Here is a 16,684-nt window from a genome sequence, read left to right as displayed (position 1 = left end):
CCTGACTGAGGTTGAAAATGCCAATTATGAGTTATAGCATACCTTTCCCCCCACCCCAGAATAAATATTGAAAAGCACACTGAGTCAATAAGGAGGAGCTCTTAACCAGAAAATCTGGAGAATAAGCTTTTTCCTTCTTCCAGATTGTTTTGGACTTGTTTTAGATAACTTGTGTAGAATTTTGTCTCATGTGCAAAAATCATGGAATGTTAGAGCCAGAGTTGGATTCTAATGGTGTTCAGTAAAATCTGTTAAATGAGTGAATAAATGCTTTATCTTGGCTTTTATTGTGTGGGCTTGTAAGTTTCCTCATCTTGAAAATAGCGATGATGTCTATGTTGCAGGGCTGTTGTGAGGATTAAATGAGAAAATATATGTGCACAAAGTACTTAGGATAGTACTTGCCATGAAGTAGCAGCTATTATTAATAGCTTGAATTATGACGGTTTTAATTTTTAGGGGATTCAAAGCTACACTGGTAATGGTATGATAATAGTCATATGCACTTCTATAAGGTATCAGTATAAGGTTGTTGAGATCTTCAGTTGACACAGTGACATGCGCACACTCTCAAGTACCTTCAGGAAGCTACCAGTTAAAAGTCTACAACATTCTGGTCACAACTTTTTCACTTGATTACTAATAAATTTTACAAGAATAGTCATTCCACTGTTTTACTAGAATAAATTTCTGGTCCTTAAAAATTTCAAAACTTTCTCCCTGAATTGGCAATAAAACTTGAGGTCACAGTTGCATTTATTAGAGATTGACATCATTTTTTTTTCTTTGCTCATAAAATATGTGAATTGTATTGAGAAACTATGCCTCTGGCTCTTCTGGATCCTCCCACCCACTGAAAACCAAACCATACATTCCTTCTGAATGGTGTTTTGTACTTAAGCCCTGTGACTTTTTTGTTAATCTTATTTTTGCAGACCATCAGCAGAGCCTTTATGAATGGCAGTGCACTGGAACATGTGGTAGAATTTGGCTTAGATTATCCAGAAGGCATGGCAGTAGACTGGCTTGGGAAGAACTTGTACTGGGCAGACACAGGAACAAATCGAATTGAGGTATCAAAGTTGGACGGGCAGCACCGACAAGTTTTGGTGTGGAAAGACCTAGATAGTCCCAGAGCTCTTGCATTGGACCCCGCTGAAGGGTAAACAGCTTTTTGTATGCATTCTTTGCAACTGCGTTGTTCATGGCCAAGTTATGGATTTTGTTCTTGATGTCTTAAATAATGCTTATTAGGAATTTGACAAGTCAACCATAGACAGGCTTTATCTTAAAACCATTAGTTGAGATTTCACTGATTTAGAATTAATAATGATTAGCTAAATTTGACTTCTGTCATCATTAACATTGGGTGAAAAAGATTAGTGAAATGGATTAATAATTAAATATTAATGATCATACTTATATACTAAGTAGACAGCCTTTTTAAAGGTGTCATCAAGTCTGTATTTGCTTGCACTCTCTCCCAAGTTACACCAGATTCCAAACCTATGAAAGGAAACCCACTGAAATAATGTGTGCTAAGAAATAACTGCATTTTACAAGCTCCATTCTAGAATGTTTGTTAATTCAAAAATGGACAATTAGTTTGATTATTATTATGAACTTGGGGAAACTTTGATATTAAACAGTGAACTTTCTGATAAATAAACTATTTATTTACAACGTGACATGTTTTTCAACAGTAGATGATCCTTCTTACGTGATTTAGCAAGTTTTAAAAAGCCAGCATCTAAGAAATCTGAAATTTGAAGAATAACTCCATTTTAAAAAGCAGAAGTTAACAATGTGAACATACAAACATATTTACTATAGCCGTAATGAAAAATAGTTTCTCTGAATCAGTCAGTTCCATGGTTAGCTTGTTAGCCATGTAGTTAAGAAGGTCATACTGAAAGCACCTTCTCTGTGCTGACATGTTGTGATTGGGTTATGGTGATTTTTATTCTAAACATTAGTTACCAGACAGATATATTTAGAAGTTGGGACGAAGGACTCTAGTTTATGTGGCTTCTGGCAACTGTGAAATTTCTCCCACAGTTGTTTTCTCTTGGGCTCTTGGGGTGTGCACGTGCCTGTCAGCTGACAAGTACAGATGCAAACAGGGTGTGCACGTGCCTGTCAGCTGACAAGGACAAATGCAAACAAAGACCGAGACAACTTCAGTTTTCAGAAAAGCGTGTGCATACATTGCTACCAAATCAACCATCAGCTAACAGACTGATGAGTGAATGTCTCCCATGGGTATTCGATGAGACCTGGCATGTGGAGAACATTCCTAGTCCCAGTATTCAGAGTGTCTTGAAACTAGCACTACTAGTTCAGCTGAAAGGGCTTTTGGCTAAGGATTAGCTTCTAGTTCTCGCTCTGCCATATGACCGGCTTGAAAACATTAGACAAATCAGTCACACTTTTAGTGCCTTGGCCTCCTCATGTGTAAAAAGCCTATACTGTTGGGCCGCTCTAAGGTTAAGGTGAAAAACTCAAAAGAGTACAATAAAAGCAAAAGAGTGTTCTAAAATTTCACAGGGGTTGTAGTAATAGTGTTCACTGACCAGCTGACACATTAAGGGGTGGTTTGTTGCTCTTACACGTAGCAGTACATTACCTTGGACCATGTGACCAAATACATTTTCAAACTTTGCTTTTAAATTTCAGTTAAAGGCTATTAATTTTTACCCTTGATGTACTGCTGCAACTTAGTTTGGGGGAGAGTTGATGACACAAATTGAAAAGAAGTTTAAAAATTAAAAAATTAGAATTACTTGTATTCAGAAATACAAATATTTTGTTCTGAAGTGAATCAGGTTCTGAGACCAGAGCTTTAATTCTTTGCTAACTTCTTGAATATTAGTTTTATAAACGCAAGTGCCGCAATAAGGAAATCATTGGTTTGTTTCCAGTTCCTAGGTTTTGGATGGAACAAATTCATTGGAAAGACTAAGGAAAGCTGACTCACTTCCTTTTTAGGATATGAGAAAAAATATTTAGTTGAGGCTGCCAGTATTCTTGAAAAAAATTGTAGCTATGATTTTGCTTTACCAATTTCCTTGACTTAATGTATATTTTCTTTAAATTCATTTAGTTACTATGCATGAATATGATCCTTTCTCCCAAATAGACAAAAATGAAATGTTAAATATCCACTGTTTTGAATTTAGATTTATGTATTGGACTGAATGGGGTGGAAAGCCTAAGATAGACAGAGCTGCCATGGATGGAAGTGAACGTACTACATTAGTTCCAAATGTGGGGCGAGCAAATGGCCTAACTATTGATTATGCTAAAAGGAGGCTTTATTGGACAGACCTGGACACCAACTTAATAGAATCTTCAAATATGCTTGGTAAGCTGTACTCCTTTTTGTTCAGACAGATAGTATATAATCCTTTCTGTGCAGAAATCAGTGGCTGCTGTTTACCATAGGTTAGATACTATTAATAAAACTTCATATGAATGTCTAGTTTCTTCCTCTATCTCACACTGTATCCTATTTATTAATAGTGGGCCAAGTACTTGGATTCATATCTCTTTAATATGTGGAAATTTCATTACTGTTAGGCTTATAATGGAATTTATAACACCCTGGATATTCCTGAAGTGACTTTTTGTACCGGTATAATACAATATATGCATTTCCATCCTTTTATGGAAGGAAAAATAGTTGAACTATAGACCTTTATGGAGGGAAAATAAGACCACAATCAAAATAGACCATTTACAGGAGTTTAAACAAACTCAGTGATTTGTAGCAAGAATATTAGTTTGAGGCATGGGGTCAGACTGCCGGTGGGTTGATTTCAGAGGACCAGTCTGGTTTAAGAATTGCTTTTAAAGGAATTCTGTTTTAAATTGCTTACAAAAGTAATGTTTTATATGTTAACATTTTATTTTATTTTTGCCAACAAGACTCTTACATTCTCACACATTTCATCTCTCTGCTTCTCCCCTTTCTACTGCCTTTTTGAAAACAGGACTCAACCGTGAGGTTATAGCAGATGACTTGCCTCATCCTTTTGGCTTAACTCAGTACCAAGATTACATCTACTGGACGGACTGGAGCCGACGCAGCATCGAGCGTGCCAACAAGACTAGTGGCCAAAACCGCACCATCATTCAGGGCCATTTGGATTATGTGATGGACATCCTCGTGTTTCACTCCTCTCGGCAGGCAGGGTGGAATGAGTGTGCTTCCAGCAATGGGCACTGCTCCCACCTCTGCTTGGCAGTGCCAGTTGGAGGTTTTGTTTGTGGATGCCCTGCCCACTACTCTCTTAATGCTGACAACAGGACTTGTAGTGGTAAGCTGCATTTCCCCCGCAAAGTAATCTAGAATTAGAGGAGAAAGCAGGATTTTGAAAACACTGTAGTTCATGTTCTTTCTAGAGTAAAAAGTTGTAGAGGTCCAGAGTTGATCATTTGTTTAATAAAAGGGAAGGACTAAACGTGGAAAAATGCAAGTTTTTGTTATTTTTATTTGTTTGGTGCTAACTAGTTGATGTTATGGAAAAATTGATACTATAGAAAAAGTAAGTCTTTTATCCTTGGGGATTAAATATGTATTGAAAAATTTGCATAGCTTCTTTGAGAGAGACAGCACATATGTGTGCTATACCTATTTATTCATGATAAAAGAAAAGAAGAACAGTACAAACAGTACAACAAAGAGAATCTACAAAATACAATCTCCTTGTCCTTTGAAATTCATAGAATAGGCTAAAGATGAAGAATTTAAGTGTGTAAGAGGCCGGGCAGAAAATGCTATGAGTAAGTTTAGCCCAGTATGAAACAGTAGTAAATAGATGGGGAAGGGAGCCTAGAGAGCACATGCTCAGAACATAGTGAGTGGTCGCCACTTATTTCTCGCTGATGTTACCAGATCTTCTCAGATTCACGTGCACACAGAGACACACACACACAGTGCTAAGAACACCCGAACACAGTGCGTAACAAACGATGGTTGGCTGGGAGAGTTCTGATTTCTGATTCAGGTGTGCATGAACGCCCATGTCTTGGTGGAGAGACAAGAACAAATTGGTAGACATGATAAAGAAACAGATCAGAAGAAGGAGACTCGTGGGAGAGAAGTGGGGTGAGGTTCACTAGGTTAGAAGGTAACAAAATTGCTCTAGGATATTGGAGATAGTGAGCTATTGGAATTACCTTATTCTCTGCCTGAAAGTATAGGAGGTCACATAGGAAAGGATTTAGTCTGCTCTGACACAAGACTTCAGTTCTGAAAAAGGAAGAACATCAGTTTATATAGTTTAATGATTTGGCATCTCTGTCACACATTAGTTTTGTGTTTTACCAAAGCAAATCACATAAATTTTTTAAGCCTTAATTTTTCTCATTTGTACAATGGGAATAATAATAGTAACTAATTTGTAGGGTTGCTGTGAAAATTGAATGAGATACAATAACATGATTTGATTGCTGTGGAGAATGGATTTGAGGAGGAAAATAAGTGGTTGCAGGGCAGTCAGACTCTTGTGATAATGCAGGTCGGGTTAGCTGGGGCTGGTGGCAGTCGTGATGGAGAGACGTCGATGGGTTCAAGGTATATTTTGAAACTGGAATGAACAGAACTTGTTAATGAGTTGTATATGAGGAAGAATAAGGGAGGAAGCAAGGATGACTCCTAGATTTTTGGTTTGAGCAGTTAAGTAGATAGTAAATGGGGAGGATTAATTTTCAAAAAGAATTAAAAAATAATTTTAGGTTTGTATTGATCTTCCTATGGGAAATAGAAATATTAAATAGGTAATTGTAGGGACTTCCCTGGTGGTGCAGTGGTTAAGAATCCGCCTGCCAATGCAGGGGACATGGGTTCGAGCCCTGGTTCGGGAAGATCCCACATGCCGCGGAGCAACTAAGCCCATGCGCCACAACTACTGAGCCTGCGCTCTAGAGCCCACGTGCCTAAAGCCCGTGCTCCGCAACAAGAGAGGCCACCGCAATGAGGAGCCTGCGCTCTGCAACGAACAGTAGCCCTCACTCACTGCAACTAGAGAAAGCCTGTTTGCGGCAATGGAGACCCAACGCAGCCATAGATAGATAGATAGATGATAGATAAGATAGAGAGATAGATGATAGCTAGATCAACAGAGACCCAATGCAGCCATAGAAAGAAAGAAAGAAAGAAGGAAGGAAGGAAAGAAGGAAAGAAAGAAATTGTGTAGAAGAATCCATAGCTCAGAGAGAGAGAGAGATGAGGTTAGAGGTATTAATTTTAGAAATGCCAGCATGTATTTAAAATAGGTACTTAGGGAGAAGGTATAGACCTGGGGTCAGCAAACTTTTTCCTTAAAGAGCCAGAGAGTAAATATTTAGGCTTTGTGAATCCTGTAGTCTCTCTCACACCTATTCAGGTCTGTACACTGCAGTGTGATAGCAGCCATAGATGTTACATTTTAAAAATGTGGCTCAATTCTGATAAACTTTATTATAAAAACAGGCAGCAGGCCAGATTTACCTTGTGGGCCATAGTTTGCCAACTCTAGTGTGGCGAAAAGAAGGGGTCTGGTAACCTCAGGAACTCTGGTTGAGGAGAGAGAAAGCTCGCAGTGGGCACAGAAAAGCAGCAGCGAGAAAGGCCAGAGGAGAACCAGAAGAACACAGAAGACAAGAGAGAAGATTGTTTCAAAATAGAACTGTTAATGCTGTTGACAGGTTGAGTAAGGTGAGGCCTAAAATAGTATCCATTGGATATTTGGATGAGGTGGTTATTAGTAACCCTGAAAAAAGTAATTTCAAGGAGGTAATGGTGAAAGATGGGAATAGATCAACAAGTGAATGGAGAAAAGGAAGGGCTGGTAGTGTATGTGTTATGTAGACAACTTTTTTAAGAAGTTTAACTTTGGAAGGAGAAAATGGGGGTAATAAGTGATGGAGGATGGAGACAGAAGAATATGGAAAGACCTTTTGAGGTCATTCTTGTTTGGGCTCATTTTACCAGTGTGTGCTAGTTGGTGAGTGAAGGTCTTGAGAAATCAGTGCTGAGTGTCCCTCATGTCTGTCTTTGGCTCTTTCTGAGATGATTGGCAGTGTTTCAGGAGGCTTCCTGTTGCGTGTTCTTTCTATAATGAGTACTATTTGATACTTGTGCACAGATGTATTAGATTCCAAAGCAGATTACAAGAGAAGTCTAACACGAAGTACTTGCCCTCAAAAAGTTTTCTAACATTGTGTAATTTACTCCTAGACCTGTGTTTCAAAAGCTAGGTCAGCTCCCGTTGTTACTCTGCTCAAAACCTCCCATTCCACACAGAGTGAAAACCTCGTTCTTATAATGGCCTACAAGTTCCTGCACGATCTGTACCCCACACTTCACACCCCTGATCTGTACCCCTTTGCTTCGCTAACCTCAGCTTTTACCATTCTCTTTCTTGCTCTCTCCATGGCAGCCACACCAGCCTCATTGCTGTTTTCAAATATGCCAGTTACTCCTACTTCAGGACTGTTGTACTGCTTATGTCCTCTACTTGGGATGTTCTTCCTGCAAATATTTGCGTGGATATACCTCACCTCCAGTCTTTGCTGAATTGTGACCCCCACAGGGAGACCCGATCTGCCCGATTCAAAGCTGCGAGTCATCCTTCCACCCTATCTGACGTTGCCAGCGCCCCCTACCCGCCATTTTTCTTTTTCCTGTGACACCTAATCACTCTCTGATATACAGTATAATTTATATACTCTGTTATTTATATACTATAGCCTCTTTATTATGCTTATTACTTGTTATCTGTTTACTGGACTATAAACTCCATGAAGCAGCATTTTTGTCCTCTTTTTCCACTGATGTATCTTAGATGCCTAAAAAAGTGTTCGGTAAATAGTAGTCCTTCAAGAAATCATTGTTAAATAGAAGAATGAAGAAGCAGGACAGGATTTGGAAAAACATGTGCTCTTCCATTCAGCAGCAGCTTTGTGACCTGGGAAAAATTACTTAACCTTTCTGAGCCTTTCTCTAGAAATTACTTAACCGTTCTGAGTTTGCTCACCTATAAAATGGAGTAATTTGGGGGATTGGATGACATCTGGTATGATGTGTGACATCTTGGAGTTCCTAAATAAATGCTTGTTTCTTTTCTTTTTTTTTTTTTTTTTTTTGGTGGTATGCGGGCCTCCCTCTGCTGCGGCCTCTCCCATTGCAGAGCACAGGCTCCGGACGCACAGGCCCAGCGGCCATGGCTCACGGGCCCAGCCGCTCCGCGGCATGCGGGATCCTCCCAGACCGGGACGCGAACCCGGTTCCCCTGCATCGGCAGGCGGACGCGCAACCACTGTGCCACCAGGGAAGCCCGCTTGTTTCTTTTCTTTCCCAGTTTTCTGAAATAACTTTATTTCCTTACTTTCAAAATCATGGCTACAGGGCTGTCCTTAGTTATCATCATCTCATGCTTGTTTCTTCATTTGTTTACTCATTTATTCTTTCAATGAATATTTACTGAACACCTAATCCACACTGGGCATCATTTGAGCCAGTGAAGAATGTAGCACTGAATAAAATAGATATTAATCCCTGCCCTCATGGAGCTTACATTTCAGTGGGACAGATAATGAACTCATTAAGTAAACTCTGTCATGAGTTAGATGGAGATGAGTGTTATGGAGAAAACTAAGAGCAAGAAAGTGTGGGTAAGAGGATCACAGTGTTCAGTAGGGTCATGAGAGAAGTCCCGACTGTAAAAGTGACACTATGTCTGGAACTGAAGGAGGTGAGGAAATGAGCTCTGCTGGATATCTGGGAGAAGACCTGTCAAGCAAAAGGGAATAGCAAATGCAGAGGCCCTAGGGGGAAGCATGTCAGGCATAATAGAGGAACACCTAGGAGGCCAGTGTCTGTGGAACACAGTGAATAGAGATTAAGTCAGAGAGGAAACAGGAGGCCAAATTGTGTAATCCCTTGTTCAGTACTGAAGTGGTTGGCCTCTATGGAACCTTTGTGCAAATTGGGAAAAGATGTTTCCTCTGGGCAGCTGCAGCTGCATAGGTGCTTGACTTGGCTAATGAAGTGTGGACTGGACTTCAGTCCCTACTTGGTGCCTTTGGCACAGTGTACAAATGGCACAGTCAGACATGGTGGGCTTGGCCTTGTCATTTACGCTGTTCTTACACCAGAGTAATACCTTTCTTTAAGCTTTGGGTGAACACTTGTGTCTTCAAGGGAGAGCTGAAGAGCTTCCTCCTACCTCATCCTCCGACTTCTGCATGTGGCTGTCTTCGTTGCGGGATTGCAAAACAGAGACAACCTCATAGGACAGTTTTGAAAGCATTCTGCAGGAGATGAGGGAGTGGTGGTTAGAGGTTACATAAATTAGGATGGATTTAGGCTTACAAAATTGCACATTCTTTGTCACTTTTGTAAATAAGTCAAAACATCAGCTTCCTCTTAGAAATATTTAGCCAGCTGTAATTATTAATGTCATCCATAGACTTTTTGAAACAAGCATTTATTTGGAGCCATATTTGGCTTTGTCTTAATCTACATTTCTAGAACACCTAATCATGGAATCTTATTAAAGGTTAAAACTTGACTCAAAAAAAGTACCCAGTGAAACATACTTGGAGCCAAATATATATTTGATTATTTCCCAGGCAGGAAAAGTTGACACCTAAAACTGTGGGGTCTTTCTTCTGAGTTTCATTGTATGTCTTAGTATAAGCGGTGCTTATTTTGTTGGAAATTTAGAATTCAGAACTTTTTTTTTCTATTTTCTTGATTTACAAGAATGTAATACTGCCAAAAAAATAATTCTTAAAAAAAAAAAGATGGGAGACTTGTTAACTACTCTATTGTGACCTGTATTCTTACTGCTTAAGGCATGGGTTCTACTAAAATTGCTGAAAGTTGTTAAATCAATATGTTATGGACTCCAGGTAATGGAGAGTTCCAGTGGGATCATTGGAATACTTTCTAAATCTTTCAAGCTAGGTGTGGACTTTTAGCCAGTGAGGAACTCAAAGCTGAATTTCAGTGTTGTGAATACCAAGTTTCTTTGTGAGAACCAGTGAATTTCTTTGGGATTTAAGCCAATATACATTTGGGTGTAAATGTAAAGTCAACCAGGGAACCACAAATAATGGAGCTGTGAAGAATGGGGTTTAAGGGGAAATAAAGCAGGGAGTTCTGTCTTGGCCATTTATGTTTATATCCCTGAGAAGGACAAAATTCTCCTGGATTTAGGTGGTGACTGAGCAACAAGAGTATAATTACGGAATTTTTACATATATTTTAAATGAAGATTTTAAAAATGCTATTAGACTTTGAAGTTTTTGGTAGCACTGCCAGATGCTGTCCTTTTCTAGATTAGAGATGCAGAGGCCGAGTCCCTGGGAAAGGGAAATGTTGTCTCTGTTGCATTTTCCCATTTCATAAATTTAGGGCATCAACTTAAGTGTGTGTTGTTTTTTTTTTTTACTGGCTCCGTCTCCTTGCAACCCACTATGCAAAATATTAAGCCTATATCTGCAGCCAGTGAGGGTTGGTTTGAATCCTACTAATACCAAGTTTATTACTGCTACTACTGATAATAATAAACAGTAGTTATTTTTACTTGACATTTACATAATGCCTTACAGTTTTTTGTTGAGGTATAATTGCCATAATGCCTTACAGTTTTTAAAGTATTTTCACATATGTTGTAAAATTTTTATAGCAACTCAATGAGCAGGACAGCATAGCTATGACCTTATTTTAGAGTTGAGTAGATTTTGACCCAGAGAGGTTTAGGGCCTTAGTTAAGATCAAGTGACTAAATAGTGTGAGAAGTGAGACTAAAACCAATCTTGAAGTTTCTTCTTTGACCTATGGAGACACAGGCTTCCTTCCACCTACAAGAATTGGTTATGGAGGAGTTAGGATTATTTACTTGGAAGACAGGAGAATTTTGTCTCTCTTTATTAAATGCTTCATTAAAATCAAGTGTCCTATGATACCACTGTGGACAAGACAGAAAAAGTGGCTAGTTGGCTGTTATCATGGGGTAAATTCATAACTGGTTTGGTAACCAGAGTGCTGATCAGTGTTACCTCTAAGAGAGTTTCTGGAGGCATTCCAAAGGGTGTTGTCTCAACCTTACCTTTTCAACATACATGTCTGTTTTGTATGAGATACAGACAACAGGCTGATCAAATCTTTGAGTGATACAAGACGAGGGTAACTATGTTTCCTATTTGCTTTTTTCTTTCTTTAAGCTCCAACTACTTTCCTGCTCTTCAGTCAAAAGAGCGCCATCAACCGCATGGTGATTGATGAACAGCAGAGCCCTGACATCATCCTTCCTATCCACAGCCTTCGGAATGTCCGGGCCATTGACTATGACCCACTGGACAAGCAACTCTATTGGATTGACTCACGACAAAACATGATCCGAAAAGCACAAGAAGATGGCAGCCAGGTAATTCAGGGCTGCGTTCAAAATCCAGTTCTTCTGCCTAGTAATTGGACCAGCCAACCATCCTATTTTACTTAAGTCTTGACTCTGCTTTTGTGTGGGGGGAGGGGTGTGTGTGTGTAAAACTGAAATTCTGAACCTAGCAGCTTTTTTCCCTCCTAATGATCTTTGAGTAAACAATTGTTTGATAATTCTATTAGAATGAAGATTGTGTTGTATTAAAATAACTTATACTCATATATTAGTATGACTGTCAGTGCCACCCATATCATTTATATAGTTTTTTTTTTAATTGCATTTACATGGAGTGTTGGAAACTTTGAAATTAAATAAACCCTTCGTTCTGATCTCAGCTTTGTCACTCACTAGGATTCTTATGAACTTTTTAGCTGAAAGGAATGTAAAGCACATAGCCCATTACCTGTTACATAGTGGGCACTCAATAAATAATAGTTCTATTACTAGTTAACTATTATTTAAAAGGTTCAGAGGATGGGAAACATAAAACACAGTCCCAGTAAAATTACATCTAGGATATGTTATGATTAGTCTAATTTTTTTTTGTTTTTGTTTTGGTAACTATTATTTGGTGACTATGGGGTAGGAATGAAAATATTATCAACACGTCTTATCTGTGCTTACATTCTAGTCATGATTTACATACCACTGTCCATAATTCTTTGCTTTCTTTCTGTGTCCAAGCAGTATTAGACCGGGATTACTATAAATAGTTATTTGTCATTTTCCTTTTAACAGTAATGTTAAGTTGGATTTTTAATGCATTAAAATTTAGGGAGATTAGATGACTTATTTTTCATGTCTTGTCTGACAAAAAAAAAAGCAAGGAAATAGTGTATTTAGGGCTGCCAAGGATCATTTAGGGGTATAGTTGTAGAGGTATACTACAGATGCACTTTACACGGTGTAGGCCAGGACCAATAGGCTGATAACTAGTTGATAGAAATTATAGCTGTTGTTATACAGCTGAGGACATAGCAAATAAACGAGATAGCCTTATTAAGGAGTGTTACCTCAGAGATGCCGAGTAAATAAAATACAATTTATTCAGATAAAACAGATGAACAAAGCCTCTCTTCTTGCTTGGCTTTGTTTAAAAAAAAAATTTGGGGTGGGGGTAGTTTTGAGGATTAGAGAAGGACATGACTGATAGATGTGGTTTGTAGCCCTGACTAATTGCTGTTGTCTCTAGAGCAGAGTTTCTCAACTTCCACACTGTTGACATTTTTGGCTGGATAATTCTTTGTGTGGAGGTCTGATGTGTACGTCGTAGGATGTTTTGCAGCATCCCTGGCCTCTCCCCACTAGAAACCAGTTACACTCTCATAGGCGTGACAATCAAAAATGTCTCCAGACATTGGCCAGTGCCCCTGGTGGAGGCGTTTGCAACTGCAGAATCGCCCCTGGATGAACACCACTGCTTTAGAGGTATTTCTAGAGTGTGGTTCTAGCCGCAGTTGTCTCTAGTTTACAGGGACAGCTGCCACCTTCTCACTCTCATTTCTGATCAGTGCACTCTCAGCTTCTTAGAGCAACTAATATGGCCTCAGCTCGCTCTACTGCTTTATGTCATAATAACCAAAGGGAACACTTGAAATGTTCACTAAGAAATGTCGCTTGAGACTTGAGAGTTCCTTCTCAGGCGTGTGACCACCTAAGTGTAAGTATTGTGAGTGATCTCCTCGGAGCTATCTGGCTTGGAATCCAACTTTTCTGTGTGTGTTTCTTTTTCTTTCCTTAGGGCTTTACTGTGGTTGTGAGCTCAGTTCCGAATCAGAACCTAGAAATACAGCCCTATGACCTCAGCATTGATATTTATAGCCGCTACATCTATTGGACTTGCGAGGCCACCAATGTCATTAATGTAACAAGATTAGATGGGAGATCGATTGGAGTGGTGTTAAAAGGCGAGCAAGACAGACCTCGAGCCATTGTGGTAAACCCAGAAAAAGGGTATGTTACTCAGGTGGCATCTGAAACCCTCATCAGCCTTCCTTTTCAGCCCATGTATATTCTTGCTTTCTCTGATTTTACTGTCTAGAATTTCCTTCCTTAGTCACTACTGCTTTAATTCTAATTTCTACCCATACCTCCAGGACTGTTTGAACTGTAACATCCTCCATGAAGTTTCCCTTGATCTGCTTCACCCCCAGCCAGATGTGACGTTCTCCTCTCTCAAATACCCACCGCTCTATGTCTGTACCTCTCTAGTTATACTTAGTCCTTTCCAATTTATTTTATACTTAATTGTTTTTCAGTCATGTTTTCTAGTAGATTTTAGGTTCTTTTATGATAAGAACTAATACAACTTCTTTCATTTAATATAGAGCTTTGCATTTAATAAATTGTACTTACTTGAATCTGAATGAATGATAAGGAATTCAGCAGGGAAAGTAGCTTACTTCAAAGGAGTTACAGGAAAGAGATGAACTATAGAAGTTAAATATAAGAAATGATTCATATATGACATATTTTCAGTTATGAAATAGACTAATAGAGAAGAAATTTAAAATTTTCTGTCCAGATCTCTCTGATTACTGCTATTTTCTTTTATTTATTGTATTGTATTATTCCAAAAGCATAAGGCTGCCTGTATCTAACGCTTTGTTTTATTAATTCCTTAAAGTTAACTCCCTAAGAACTTCTGTGCACCCTTTGTTACTATTATTGAAATTAATATATCTCATGACCTTCAAAAAAATATGTTCTAAAACATTTAAAAATAAGATTTAAAAATATTACTTTACTTCCTTTTGTCTTAATCAACAGCAGTATTCTCATTTTATGTGATTTCTTACTTTGGTAAACTTATAGTTTCCTCCTTTCTCTTCAGGTATATGTATTTTACCAATCTTCAGGAAAGGTCTCCCAAAATTGAACGAGCTGCTTTAGATGGAACAGAACGGGAGGTCCTCTTTTTCAGTGGCTTAAGTAAACCAATTGCTTTAGCTCTTGATAGCAGATTGGGCAAACTCTTTTGGGCTGATTCAGATCTCCGGCGAATTGAAAGCAGTGATCTCTCAGGTACCCAAGAAATGTGTTTCCTTATTTTGATTTGAGTTATTGAGATGATTCACCAATAGCATTTGTATTTTCCTTCTATTGTATTATTTTTGTACACATTTCTTTACAGTTTTATTCACTAAGAATAGTCAGCATCAAGTTGGTTGGGAAGCACTTTTTCTTTAACCATCAACATGATTACTCCATCTTTATCTAATAACTTGCCAATTTTCTTGATTTGGGCTCCGTAAATAATATGTTTCTAATGCATCTCTTCTCCTTTTCTAATTCTTCTGCTCTACTTTGTCTTATCTCTGGCCTGAATTCTAGCCTATGATTAGTCTCCTGCCTGCTGATTTTTTCCCCCCTGAAAGTTTACACACTGTTCCTAAATTAATTTTCTGAAGCATGGTTTCTAATCATGTCACTAACTATACTAAAAAAAACCCTTCAGGGTACTCTTATAACCTGAAGAAAAAAAGTCTGGTTGAATGCTTAAGTTGGTATTTTCCTTTCACAAACTCCTCCTCAAACTCAAATGATTTTAACATTCCTGGTGTGTTTTAACGAAATTAAATAATTTGTTTGTCTTCAAATATACTTTTTACTTTCTCATTTCTCTGTGGTCCTCTCTTTACAATCATGTTTATTCCCCTACCCCCAATTTCTGAAGTCCAAATACTCTGTGTGGTCTCACTAGTGATCAGGGAAATGAAATTAAAATAATACACTATATCTGTCAGAGTCATAAAATATGATGTTGATTATTCCCAACATTGGCCAGAATGGTAGAAAATGGCATGCTCTCATACACTTTTGTAGAAGTGGAAATTGGAAGAACCTTTTTGGAGGGCCATTTGCTGGTAAATTTCTCTTTCAGATAGCTGTCTTACAGAAACACTGACCCCATTGTACAATGGTGTTCGCTGAGCATTATTTGTAATAGTCTATCACAGAGAAATACATTCTAGTATATCAAGGGTATGAAATATTACAATCATTCAGTAATTATTACAGTCATTCAGTAGATCTGTGTGTACTGACATAGAAGGATGATTTTTAAAATTAACTTGTATAGTAATGTTTATTAAGATTTAGTTTTATTTAAAATTTAAAACTATATTATACACACACACACACATATAAATACACACACTATATACTATATATACTGGCAAATTCCCTCCAAAAATGTATGTACTACACACACACACACACACACACACACACACACACACACAGTACTATTAATACTATTAATAAATATATAGGTATGTGTTTTTGTATATTCCTTGAGAAATATGCAAACAAATAAACCTTGAGAAAGGTATGGAAGGTTAGCATACTAATATGTTAAGAGTATTTGTTTCTGTATCATTTAAGTTTTATATTTTTGCATATATGTGTAACTTGTTTAAAAATTTAAGAAATTCTGTCTTTTCAGGTTCAGATGCCTCCCTTCCATTATGCCTTCTTTGATTCCAAACAGTCATGCACTCACTTTGCATGTGTATGCACACACCTTGCGTAGTATATTCTTTCCCTTACCTGATCACCTGTATCTCTTATATCCCCTCTCATTTGTATAATAGTTATTTATATCAGTGTTATAACTCTTCCTAGTATTTAAGGTGGGTTTTCCCCTTGTTTCCTTTTCTCTTTTTCTCTTCGTTTATAATGTTTATTTTTTGTTATAAAAGCAGCACATGATTATTAAAGAAGTTTAGCAAATAAAAAAAGAAAATCCAAAACACTATCGTTATTTATTTATTTTTAAAACATCTTTTTTGGAGTATAATTGCTTTACAATGGCATGTTAGTTTCTGCTTTATAACAAAGTGAATCAGCTATACATATACATATATCCCCATATCTCCTCCCTCTTGTGTCTCCCTCCCACCCTCCCTATCCCACCCCTCTAGGTGGTCACAAAGCACCAAACTGATCTCCCAGTGCTATGCAGCTCCTTCCCACTAGCTACCTGTTTTACATTTGGTAGTATATATTAGTCCTTGCCACTCTCTCACTTTGTCCCAGTTTATCCTTCCCCCTTCCCATGTCCTCAAGTCCATTCTCTACATCTGCGTCATTATTCCTGTCCTGCCCCTAGGTTCTTCATAACCTTTTTTTTAGATTCCATATATATGTGTTACCGTACAGTATTTGTTTTTCTCTTTCTAACTTACTTCACTCTGTATGACAGACTTTAGGTCCATCCACCTCACTACAAATAACTCAGTTTCGTT

General features: G+C 38.1%; 1 protein-coding gene across 8 annotated transcripts in view; it reads left to right on the top strand.

The window, feature by feature from the left end:
* Positions 1-16,684, top strand: part of LRP6 (LDL receptor related protein 6) — a 189,390-nt gene that overhangs the window by 138,881 nt on the left and 33,825 nt on the right. For all 8 annotated transcript variants that reach the window (XR_003680261.2, XM_028491017.2, XM_024128959.3 and 5 more), the window contains 6 exons: positions 936-1,162; positions 3,180-3,364; positions 3,993-4,319; positions 11,218-11,420; positions 13,177-13,388; positions 14,269-14,459. Coding sequence is in view for 7 of the 8 variants with exons in the window: in XM_028491017.2 (XP_028346818.1) it covers positions 936-1,162; positions 3,180-3,364; positions 3,993-4,319; positions 11,218-11,420; positions 13,177-13,388; positions 14,269-14,459 (1,345 nt within the window). In the remaining variant the exon portion in view is untranslated. The remainder of the gene's footprint in view (positions 1-935; positions 1,163-3,179; positions 3,365-3,992; positions 4,320-11,217; positions 11,421-13,176; positions 13,389-14,268; positions 14,460-16,684) is intronic.

The sequence above is a fragment of the Physeter macrocephalus genome, chromosome 6 (assembly GCF_002837175.3).
Source record: "Physeter macrocephalus isolate SW-GA chromosome 6, ASM283717v5, whole genome shotgun sequence".
In the NCBI taxonomy this organism is placed as follows: Eukaryota; Metazoa; Chordata; class Mammalia; order Artiodactyla; family Physeteridae; genus Physeter; species Physeter macrocephalus.
This window is presented reverse-complemented; position numbering and strand designations above follow the sequence as displayed.